The sequence below is a fragment of the Paramisgurnus dabryanus genome, chromosome 3, assembly GCF_030506205.2.
Source record: "Paramisgurnus dabryanus chromosome 3, PD_genome_1.1, whole genome shotgun sequence".
NCBI classification, from domain to species: Eukaryota; Metazoa; Chordata; class Actinopteri; order Cypriniformes; family Cobitidae; genus Paramisgurnus; species Paramisgurnus dabryanus.
The window spans coordinates 9280074-9292600 of NC_133339.1; the positions used below are offsets into that span (position 1 = coordinate 9280074).

Consider the following 12527-nt stretch of genomic DNA (forward strand, 5'->3'; position numbering starts at 1 on the left):
TGTCTGAAATACCAAATTTTCTATGTTATGAATCTGCTTGGCTTTATAAGGTTGTGAGGGGCTGGAGCCTGTCTTGGCTGAGAATAGTAGATGCTTATTCACTCACTGAAGGGTGTTACTTCAAATCTAAAATACATAATACATCTCTTTATTTTCAGGGCTTTTAGTGAATCAGCGTTCATTTGATCCTCTGGGAGATTCAGTGGTTCTGCCCTGTTCCATTGATAAAGAGTTAACAAAGAAAAAGTTGAAGGTGGAATGGAGAAGATCAGACTCAGATACTGTTGTTCATCTGTATGAAAATGGAAATATTCAACCAAAGGCTCAGCATCAGGATTATCATAAAAGAGCTCATTTCTCCAAGGAGAAGATTAAAAATGGAGATTTCTCCCTCCAATTGAAGAAAGTGAGAGCTGAAGATAAAGGAGAATACACATGTAAAGTTTACAGTGAGGACAATTCACCACTTCCATTCAACAGCAATTTAGAACTGGGTAAGTGAATAATAAAATAAAATACAACTAAATCTAGTATTGTAGCTGTCAATACCTAATTTTAGTTATCAGATTTGAAGTAAGTTTGAATAGAATAATAAATAATAAACTGTCAGATATTGTCATGCGCATGATTAAAGCTAAAGGCCAGGGTCCCATGTTGTCTGACCCATAATGTTGTGCCAAAGGCCCTGACATTCAGTTTGCTTCGGCAGTCTCAGAGCCTGCACAGCATGTGGCTTTAGAGTTACTGTACTCATCTTCATGAAATTGCTCTGATACCTAAAGTAAAATGGATACTTGTCTTGATTGACAAGAATGTTTAGTACTCAGAGGCACTGACAGTGTAGGCCGTGAGCATCTATGAAAATGAATAAGATACATTGGTATGTTTCTCTACATCGTTTTGTAGTATAAATAGTGTAAATAGTGTGTTCGCAGACAAAAAAAAAAATAATTAATGCAATTTAAGTACCCAGATCAATGAATGCACTCATTCAATAAATGAAATGTGTGTAATGCAGGACACTTACTGTGCATTCAGACCGCCACCGGCGAGAGCGTCAAAGTGGCCGGAAGTCATTCATTTTCAATGAGAGCCGGCGGCGAGCTCCGGCGAGCAGCGGCGCGGCGAGCTTTGGACGGTTTGAGCGTTGAGGAGAGTTGAAATCAGCTCAACTTTATGGTAATGAGCTATGACGCGGTTCGGCGGCAACCAATCGGAAGGCGGAAATGTTCACCGGCAACCATTCGGAAGGCGGAAATCTCCGCCTGAGAGGAGTTCAGAGAATGCATTCGAGCGTCAGAGCGTCCACTACAATTTTTCTTTAGCGTCGTTGTCAGGGCAGCCAGAGCTTTTATTGACGCTCTCGCCGGTGGCGGTCTGAATGCACAGTTATTGCTACACCTCAATGGATGTAGTTTTTATTACAGTGGTGAAAGGGAAGCAGGCTGAGTAAAGTTGTGTAAGTTAAGCTGTGCATCTGCTCATACGATTACACTTCAGTTTGATGTTGACTGAGGCCATACTGGGCCAAACAGATAACACAAACATTAAAAGTACAATGTACACATTCATTTTCAATGGCTTATATTGTGTTATTTTTTAACCGTTTGTGTTATACTGTATGCATTTTTTGTCCTCATCTGTGTTTCATATCAGATGATTCCAAAATTCAATCACTACATGCTAGAGTACATAGTACAACATATGTGACCCGTGCTGGCAAAATGAGTTGGAATGCAAATTTTCACAAATGAGTTATTTATATTTGGATATTATCTATTAATAAAATTTAAAACGATGTATGATTTGTTGGAATCTGAGGAAAAATGACAGAGCTACATGTGTTTGAAGTTGACAGAATCAGCAATGTCAGTTTTGAGAAAAATCGAGTTAAAGATTTTTAAGGGTTCAAAAGCAAAATCACTGCATTCATATGTTAAAATCACTGGTAAAACTAATAGATTTAGCACACTCAAAGTCAAAAAAATATAATATAGGAAAAATATATGTTCATTTTTTTCTTTCTTTAATTGTTTGATTGACACTGAGAAAGCTTTAAGATCTACTGTAATGCAATGATCTAATATAATGTTACACATCAGATATTTTCCCCCAACAGTTAACCAAACATTCATTTAAGACATAACAGATCTTTTAAAACCGTAATTCTGTTGCATGCTCACATAGCTGTGCATGCTTTGGATCTTTCAGTCAGCATTACGTCTTATCGCTCTTAACTCCCCCCAGGGTTTTTTCATGATTTTCACAAAGCTACTGCAATAAACTTAACCTAACCTTCATCCTCTTTAACTCTTTCCCCGCCAATGTTTTTAAAAAAAGTTGCCAGCCAGCGCCAGCATTTTTTATGATTTTCACAAAAGTTTAATGCCTTCCAGAAAATGCCTTCCAGAAAATGTATTTAAATGTATAAACATACAATATATCAAATGAAAGAACTGCCTTTAAAAAAATATGGATAAGTTTCTTCAAAAATACAAAATTTTGAGCAAAAAGCTGAGATAATTGCATTTTGTAAAGGACTTTTGTTAGATATCAGATTCAGAGCGATGATCAAAACATACACAGAGTTTTTACTGTTTTTGGATCAGTGGATGCTTCAGTGTTTTATAAGTTCGGTAAGAGCGCCACCTAGTGTATAATAGTGGAAGTATGGATTGCTGTAAAAACGCATCATATGTGCCGAGTCTCCTCTGGCACGCATCACGCACCGGGTCTGCTATTCTGTATGGTGTAGCTTAAGTGCAACATGGAGTTTGAAGATATAAAGAAAAAAAGAAAAACAGGAGAATTAACTTTGAGCAAGTTTGCAGGAGAGTCGAAGGTATGGAAACAGTTTATGTATACATTCTCACTCATGCCAGTAGCCTATTTGTGTCTCAAGTTTTGTTTCAGTTTGCCATGCCTCCTGCACAGCGGTGTAAAAATAAGATATTTTTTGACTTTAAAATTCAAACATCATATCCTAAATTGTCGGAATATATTCCAAATAGATTCATTTCGATTTATAGATGTTTAACATTAAAATTGATGCATGGGAATAATTTATATTAATTTTTGAAATTAACCACTCTTAAATGCGCATGTTCCTTATTGTACATAGAGGCTTTACAATTTAGTTCCTTTCATGTCGTTTTAATAATTTAATTCAATCTTTTTTACTTTAAATGTTTACTTTAAATGTTCTGTAACATTTACATGTGCGTTAAACACCGCGAAACAATTTGGCTATATTTTTAAATAGTTTTTGAAAAGATGACCTTTTTCTGATATGCAGGATGAGGAGTGAGTTGGAGAAATAACGCTAGTCCTCGGGACTTTTGGGCTGTTTGATTGAAAAAAAATCCAAAATTCTCTTCTGAGACATAGCGAAGCTGATAGATACACATAGCCTAGTAAATGCATTCATCATTGTGGCTGTGAGTGTGCATGCTTGTCTGTTATGCTTATACGTATTTGCAGGGCTGAATCGCAATCACGTCGTCAAAACAAATCTGATTGGCTAATAAACACTGAATTAAATTAAATCATTTTAAAATTACTAAAATTATCCCTCTATTCATCACACCCCCCAAGCATGACATACAAAATGTCTTGGAACAGAAACAAACAATCAGAGATATTTATAATTTTATTGTCATCGCAGTTTTAAATCTTTGCCACAAGGGGGTGCTGCAGCCCCCCTGCGCCCATGGGGCTTAATGTACTTATTTTTATGAAACCTCAATTTCGACCTAATTCGACATTTATACTGTTCTTATTTTGCCTCTAGCTCAAAATAAGATGGTGCACAGTTTTGCCAGCACGGGTCACATATGGGATGCAATTATAAACTCCTGCATTAAAGTTCTGTAGTGGGAATTACAGTAGACTGTTTATAATGAATGAAGACAAGAAGTCAATTGAAATCAATATAAAATTTTTACTAAAGAAAATTATTTGCAGTTTAATTATCAGAAGTCACACAGACACTGTCAAACCCCCACAAAGCCACATATACTCAAGAAATTACACTAAATTATTATCAAAAGGTAAACCTTGATTACTTATTTAAAGTTTACTCTCCTCCTCCTGGTTGCATCAAACTGCTTTAGCTTCCTCGCTGTTAAGTTTAATTTCAGAATTATTGTTCATAAGGGCAAGTCTGGTAGCTATGTCTCTCATTATGTTATGTAACAGACACTTCATTTGCCCTGACAAACCGCTTTGCAGAGGTCCCACTGGCAGAGTAAGAAAGTAAAAATCAAATTATTTCATGGGGATACTTTTGCTGCTTTTTCAAACATCAGTCAGTGCTACCGCGTGCTGTACCATTAAATTGCCTCCACATCTCTAGTTTAACATACAAACCCTTTACATCAGTGGCCCAGAGCAGATCAGTTTTCTTTTTACCTATCCCCATTGATATATATAAGTAGGGACATATATTTGTGTTTTATTTCATTTATCTCATTATTTTATTTCATTTATTACATTAATTCAATTGTATGCCATAAGCATCATTTGAAATCATCTGAAAGTTATGTAAAAAGTAAACGGCATTAATTATCGCCCTTTCCTGATAAACACGTACAGCTTTACGGATGCAGGTACCACTGTCCTGGGTTTGTGTGGATTTGGAAATATATGAGATTAACAGCATTGAATGGACAAAACACCACAGTCTATTGAGTTTGTCGATAATTGAAAATCATCTGAAAAAACAACAAAAACACAGAAATCTTAATCTTAGTTTACATTTAATTAAAATGGAAAACATAGACAAAAGAAAATTGATAAGAATTAAATTATAAATAATTTTCTAATATACATGTGCGGTTATTGGTTTACACACACACACACACACACACACACACACACACACACACACACACACACACACACACACACACACACACACACACACACACACACACACACGCACGGACACACACACACACACACACACACACACATTCTGGTTTCCATGTTTTGTGGGGACATTCCATAGAATTTTATACCATCCAAACTGTATATTCTATTCCCCTTACCTACCCCAATCCCTAACCCCAACCATCACAAAAAACTTTCTGATACTTCACATTCTCAAGAAACATCATTCTGTTTGATTTATAAGCATGTTTCCCCATGGGGACATCAAAATGTCCCCGCAAGGTCACAAAAACACTGGTATTCCTATCTTTGTGGGGACAATTGGTCCCCACAGCGTGGTAATTACCAGGTACACACACACACACACACACACACACACACACACATCTACTATAAAAAGGGATGTGCTAGATATGAAGCTTGTATGTTACTGGTTAGTCAAGCTTTAAGTAATGATGTCTTTTTATTTTTAGGATTTGTTATGGACTCTACTATTGTTTCTCTGGGAGGTTCAGTGCTTCTGCCCTGTTCCACTAATCTACATTTCATAACTAATAATATTAAGGCAGAATGGAGAAGATCAGACTCAGAGACTCTCATTCATCTTTACCAAGATGAAGATATCAGACCAGAGGCTCAGCATCAGGATTATCATAAAAGAGCTCATTTCCTCACTGAGAAAATTGAACATGGAAACTTCTCCCTCCGACTGGACCATATAAGACCTGAAGATGAGGGAAAATACAAATGCGAAGTTTACAGAGGGCAGAATTCTGTGTTTTCTGGCGACACAAGTTTGACACTCAGACTACTACGTAAGTATTAACATGATGCATTGTTTATAGGTAGGGTCATGGAATAGAAAAACAATTAAAACAATTATACAAACACATTAAAATGGTATAAGTCAATACAGTACACTCTTAAAAATAAAGGTGCTTCATGAAACCATTTTTTGGCTGAAGGGTTCCAAAATGAACCATCCATTCTGTTCCACAAAAGGCTCATTGTAGTTAAAAAAAGTTATCTTCAGATTATAAAAAAAATTATGTAAGAAAGAAATGATTCTTTAAAGAACCTTTGACTTACTGTAGTAGTTTTTTAAAGAATCAAATGATATTCTTCTGTGGCATTGAGAAGTACCATCAGGGTTATCTGAAGTCGGCTCTTAAAGGGCAAAACACTTAATAAAGCTTTTACTGTACATAGCTATTAAATGCATTTTTTCGAAGACGTTCTTGCGACCCGGTGTCTACAGCACGGTACTAGGTGCACGACCCAGTGGTTGGAGACCTCTGGTTTAGGGTATTAAAATAATAATTTGCTTAGTAATATACACAGTACCATGCAAACTTGTGATATTTACTGCTCTGAGGCAGAAATAAACCTCTAAGGATTTTTTTTTTATTGAGTTGAACAATACTACAGTACTCACATCTACGTAACTCCTCAAAATGATTACAGTATCAACATCTGTGTGTATTTGGGAGAATCTTGTGTTAGAAAAGTCAAGAAATTAGTACAAGGGATACAGTTTGTGTACAGTAAATAACACGTGTGATTGTCTTTGCTAGCACATCACTGAAATATAGAAGCTAAATAACATTAGTCTTCCTACCAAGAATGCATGCGAATTTGCTGTTCTGTTTTTGTGCTAGCTAGTCTAAAACTGAATTAATTTAAATTTTTATTTATTTATATTAAATCTGAAAAATTTAAACATTTTAATAATAATTTAATTTGTATTTCTTGTTAGACCCAGTTTTTCGTCTTCAGTTGCTTCTGGTCTTCTGTCCAAACCTCATCATGTTCTTTGCTTTTATCTTCTGGGGTGTTTCTGAAGGTCAGTGTTTATAATCAACATATAACTCAATATGTGTGTATATCAGTATATCAGTTTTTAGATTTAATTATTTTTATTATTTTTTAAAAACGCTATAAATCTGTTTGTGTTTCAGGATCTGCGAATGAGACAATCTTCTGCTGTGCTCTTTATTGTCTTAGACCTATTTTGTTGCTCTTTGCTGCACCATATTGTACACAGTTTAAAGGTTTGATCCACTTCTGATGATTGTCAGTTTATCAGAAGCTATAGGCTATTAATCTTAACTTCTACCTTAGATGTGCTGACATCACATATCTGTGTTAGTTATTATTGCATGATTTTCCATCAAACAGTAACTACGTTTACATGGACACCTTTTGCCTCATTTGGAATGAAATCATTCTGATTGATAAATCATATTATAGCGTTCAGTGTTGGGGAAAGTAACTTTTAAAAGTAATGCATTACAATATTAAGTTACTCCCTAATTGCGTTACTTAGTTACTTTTCATTGAAAGTAATACAGTAATGGCACAAGCTTTAAATCTGCTTTGATCATTTGACATGCGCACATTGCACAAATATACATTTAGTTTTGCTTTGTTACATGATACGCATACAAACCATTCTCCTAAAATCACTGTGCGTCTATTTCAGGTCATAATTAATAAACGACAAGCACAAGGAGCTTTATCAAGCAGAAAAAACACCCATTCACGTGTGCCCAAAAAGTGCATTTGACCACAGTATACATCGGGGACTGGCTGGACAATGCACAGAGGATTTGAACGAGATTAGGAAAATTTAAGAATGACAAGCCAGTCACTTCATGTGCCTTCAATAACACAAGCTTGCGTTCTTTGCGTCATACGTCATTACGCCAATTCTAAGTCATTGCACATGCGCAGAGCGTCCCAGTTTCAGTTATCAAATCTGATTAAGTGTGTACATGTCCTTTTGAGTGGATTACATAAAGGTATAAACCACTCCTCTCAAACCAATTAGAATAGTTATTTTTATTCAGATTGAGGTGCTTACATGGAGCATTTTCATTTGGATTAAACATTTAAACTGATTAAAATGTAAATGTAAACGCAACTAGTGTTGATGATTTAGTGCACTTGTGTTTCTGTGTTTTACTGTAACTGTATGATGTCATGATCTCTTCTTTTTTACAGACAACATTAAAATATGGATCCTGGATACCAGTTATGAAACAGAATATATTTTTTTCTCGACTTTTCTTTTTTCAGGTAAATAAATGTCACTCGACAGACTTTTATTATGAACTGTAAAACATTGATTGTTAAAGGAGACATATCATGCTAAATCCACTTTCTTGGCTCTTAAATGCATTTTGTTGTATATTTGTAGTGTTTATAAGTACATAAAAGTTGAAATTAGTCTCTTCAGGTGCTTTGTTGATATCTTTATATTCTGTTTTGGTCATATTTTCCAACCGGTTCTGATTTTTCTATTATCTATTACGTTTTTTGAACAATTACGTCACAGTATTTGCAGCGGAACTGCTAAATAAGGACATCGACTTCCAGCCCAACACTACGAGCAATCCGCCATTTTATATTTCTCGCTGCGATATTGTAGTCCAAGCTCAAGGATGCAGAAGTTATGAGAGCGTAAGAAATGTACTCACATCTGTGGGCAAAGTCATTTTTGTGTGCCCGAGGCACTTTAAGGATAACTACTTCACCAATCTCCGCCAGTATAAAGAAGGATTTGCCGATAGACTTCGTCTGATTGAGGGGTAAATTACTTCTTTCTTTGGAGACGACGAGCAGAGCACTTCGGTAAGCAGTTTATAACTTAAAGTAAAAAAGTAAAGTACACGGTGGTCATGGTTTAGCAGTGCTGTTTCTCACTCCGAAGGCTGCAGCCTGCAGAGATCGTTTTTGGGCATCAAGCCTGGTTTAAGTTAACTGAGCATCACATTTGCAAGTCATGATCATATTACAACAACTTACGATTAACTAAGAGTAATAGTAAACTTTATAATTGTTAATATTCTGAAATAAGACCGTCTTGATGACGTATGCAGCCTAGATATGCGACCTCCGGAGGCTGCAGCCTCACACCATTGCGATACCTCCATATGAAGACGTTGTTCTGCAGGTTCGTCGTCTTCATTTTCCTCTCAGTCCGTTTCCGACTCTGGCGCGAACATATAAGGCTGGATGGACAAGTCTTCCGTTGTTGACATTTTGTGAATAACGAGTAAATAAAAAGTTTCTGTGCAGCTAGATAATAGTATCTCTGCTATAAAACTACAAAAATGGCCGAACGGGGTGGAGTTTAACCGAGTGTCACCTCTGCAACCTGGAGAGGGGGCAGGGTATGACGGGCATTTAAAAAGACAGCACCAAAACGAGTTGCTCTCAGATGCACATCAGAAAAGGGGTAGAAAGGGGGCCTGTGGGGCTATAATAATGAGGAATTCAGACCCAAGCATTGCAGTTTCGCTTTACATAGACCACAAATAGATGATTTATATGTAAAAAGGACAGATTTAAAAGCATGATATGTCTGCTTTAAGTAAAACTATCAGAATGTAAATAATACTCTGATGATATTTTGAATGTTTTTTGGCATGTAAAACAGCATTATGAATAAATACGTTAATGTGTTATGTACTGCTTTATCTGTCCTCAAATTTTATGATTTATGTTCATTTGTCAGAATATACATTTAAGGACTGATCACATTTTACAATAATTCTTATAAAATTCACTATGATTTTGGCACATTAGGAAGTAAAAGTTAATGTTGAATGAACATTTTTAAAAACTGTTGTAGTCAAAAATTAAATCAACCTCTAGATGACTTCCTCATATGTTCTGTGGTCATAAAAGATGTCAGATAAACAACACAAATGTTACAGCATAGTCAGAACAGTCCTGACACTGTGTAATTACTGGACTATAAAGCTGTAAATAAAACATACTGTATCTTATACTGACAAAAGGTGCTGTAACTCATACTACCCGTTCTCACCAAGATGCGTACAAATGACACGCAGTGTGATTATCATGCAATAGATACGCCAAATTCCAATTTTGCGTGCATATGATACGCCAGACCTTCCCATTCACTTATATGGCGAATCGTTTTGTGTCGTTTTATTTATTGTCGCTTGGGTTTAGGGTTAGATTTCAGATTTGTTTAGGCAGGTTATTTAATATACAGGTTTCTCTATGTTTTTGTTTATATTTAAGCCATGGTCGCTTGGAGTTGGGGTTAGAGTTGGGGTTTGGGTTAGGATGTCATTTTTATATAACAAAAAGTTGTTCTAACCCTAAACCCAAGCGAAAATGGTAAAAAAAAAACAGAAAACAAATGAGAAAACAATAAATAAAACGACACGAAACGATTCGCCATAAGTGAATGGGAAGGACTGGCGTATATGCACGCAAAAGCGGAATTTGCCGTATCTATTGCACGATAATCACACTGTGTGTCCTTTTTATGCTTTTTGGTGAGAATGGGTTGAATTCATAAGATACGTATTTATTTTTTGTCTGTACTTTATGTTTGGTAGTTAATGTTATTTCATCTCTTCCTGTCTTTCAGTTCTTTTTCATTCAGCCTGGGAAAAAGGTTTGAGTTTTGCTGGATTTGAAGGCATTATGATAATAGTCCTCTGTGGAATAGTTCTTCTGTTTTGCCTCTTCTATATTATTTACGGTGAGTGTTTGTCTTTAAATCTCTTTAGTCTCTACATGAACATGCTGTAAAGTAGTGTTTTAATCAGATTTTGTTTCAGACTAATAATGTACAAAAATGCAATAAATTAAAATTAATTTAACTTTCCATTAAGCTTATTATAAAAAACATGCACACAGGACCTAAAAATAGCTTTTTGCCAAACCTGCCAAATTTTACTGGCCATAAATATTTTATACTGGCCATGAAACTGTTTTTCAAACTACATCTGCACTAACCAAACATATTTAAGTAACACTATACAATATTGTAGCATGTTTTAGCATTTGTTGGCTACATTTGCTAACTAGAACTGACAATAAATAATACATATACATGATTCATTTATCTTAGTACATGTTAATTAACATTAACCTAAACATTTTCAACTTCAAACATAAGTTGATGCCCATAAATTAACTTGAAAAGACGATGCGAGCGCAAATGTTAATGTAAGGCCCTGCATGCACAAAGTTTATTGTGTTAGGCACTTTTAAAAATATTTTACATACGCATGATAATGAATCAGTAGGGAGCCCCTAGGGCAGTGTTTCTCAAACTTTTTCAGCCCAAGGACCACTTTATCTTCCAATATTTTTCTGAGGACCACCTAACAGAATCCCACCCTAACACGCCCCCATAAACAACAAAATAGGAAGGATAAGCTAAATTTAAGTTTAATTTGCAACTGTTTCAAGTCAAAAATGAATTTTTTAAACAAAAATGCAATGCTATGTTCAGAAATTATTATATGAATTTTATTTCATTTGAAAAAGTAAATGTGAAATGAGTTGCAGCTTAATATGAACAACAAACTGCTTTTTAGTTATAAAAAGCCATTAGTTTAAAACTGAGGTGGTGGGTATAAAGTCTATGGTATGTAACTAACTTTTCGGAACACAGTTTAAGATGTTTTAACGTTAGATTTTAGTCCGAGAGCTTTTGTCCCCTTCATTGAAAATCTATGTACGGTTTCCATGTCCAGAAAGGTAATAAAAACATCATCAAAGTAGTCCATGTGACATCAGTGGGTCAGTTAGAATGTGTTGAAGCATCGAAAATACATTTTGGTCCAAAAATAGCAAGAATTACGACTTTATTCAGCATTGTTTCTCTTCGGGCTGGAGCGTGAAGTCACGTGACTGTAGTGACGCGGCTGTTCCTCAGACATGTTTTTAAGTTTTTTTTTCAAACTGACAGCGTGCTTTTCTTCAGACTGTAAACCAAGCTCGGGCGCACAAAAAAAAGCTGGGGCGCAACAGATAACAGTTTGCTCGACTTTATGCGGCGCCGCAGTTGAATGACATCAAAGTACCGCGAGAGCTCTTCAAGAAATCTTACGGAGTAGTTTAATTTTGACTTGCTCTCGTGGTACTTTGACGTCATCTGTCTCTCAGTTCTTGCAGCGCAGCATGAAGTCAAACACACAAAGTCACACAGAGATCGTTGAATTCTTTATATAATTGCCTACATGTTTTGTCAATCAATATTTTCCATGAAGTCATTGGCTGATGGAGGAACGAGCGAGCGATTGGTTACATGCCTTACTGTTACTATAACTTTTTAAAAATAAAATAAAGGTCAAATCCAAACCCTTGAGCCTTAGACCTTTCTAATCCCACATAGCAATTTTGTTCCGGCCCAGCTCCGCCCCACACAACCAGTTTTTCCTTGGCCCACATACAACGAAGAATGACGGCCCTACAGTGGCCCAGTTCGGAATTACAGACAAGGCCCACACATGGGCCATAACTGGCCCATGTCTCTGCCAGATAATAGCCCATAATCGGCCCAAACCTGGGCCAGAACAGGTTCTAACATCAGTACCAGTTCTCAGCCATAGGTCAACCATATTAAAACCAGCATTTAACCAGAACTTCCATAACTGAGCCATAACTCAGCCTAATCTTGCCCAAATTATATTAATAAATAAATCACATGAAAAATTACTTTCAAATTGTTTGCCTTTTTATTAATCAAAAACACACAAGTCAATAACACTACAACATTGTATGTGTTAAAACTCTTCTAGTATAAACTGCCAGCAATAAACAAAAATACTAGTTTGTTCAAATACATTATTGGAATGAATCTA

The 12527-nt window shown here is 35.9% G+C and overlaps 1 protein-coding gene across 3 annotated transcripts in view; it reads left to right on the plus strand.

The window, feature by feature from the left end:
- LOC135734288 (uncharacterized) overlaps positions 1-12527 on the plus strand; it is a 113073-nt gene that overhangs the window by 11645 nt on the left and 88901 nt on the right. For all 3 annotated transcript variants that reach the window (XM_065253216.1, XM_065253217.1, XM_065253218.2), the window contains exons 6-11: positions 159-494; positions 5364-5705; positions 6647-6733; positions 6849-6941; positions 7894-7968; positions 10301-10414. In XM_065253216.1, the coding sequence (XP_065109288.1) occupies positions 159-494; positions 5364-5705; positions 6647-6733; positions 6849-6941; positions 7894-7968; positions 10301-10414 (1047 nt within the window). The remainder of the gene's footprint in view (positions 1-158; positions 495-5363; positions 5706-6646; positions 6734-6848; positions 6942-7893; positions 7969-10300; positions 10415-12527) is intronic.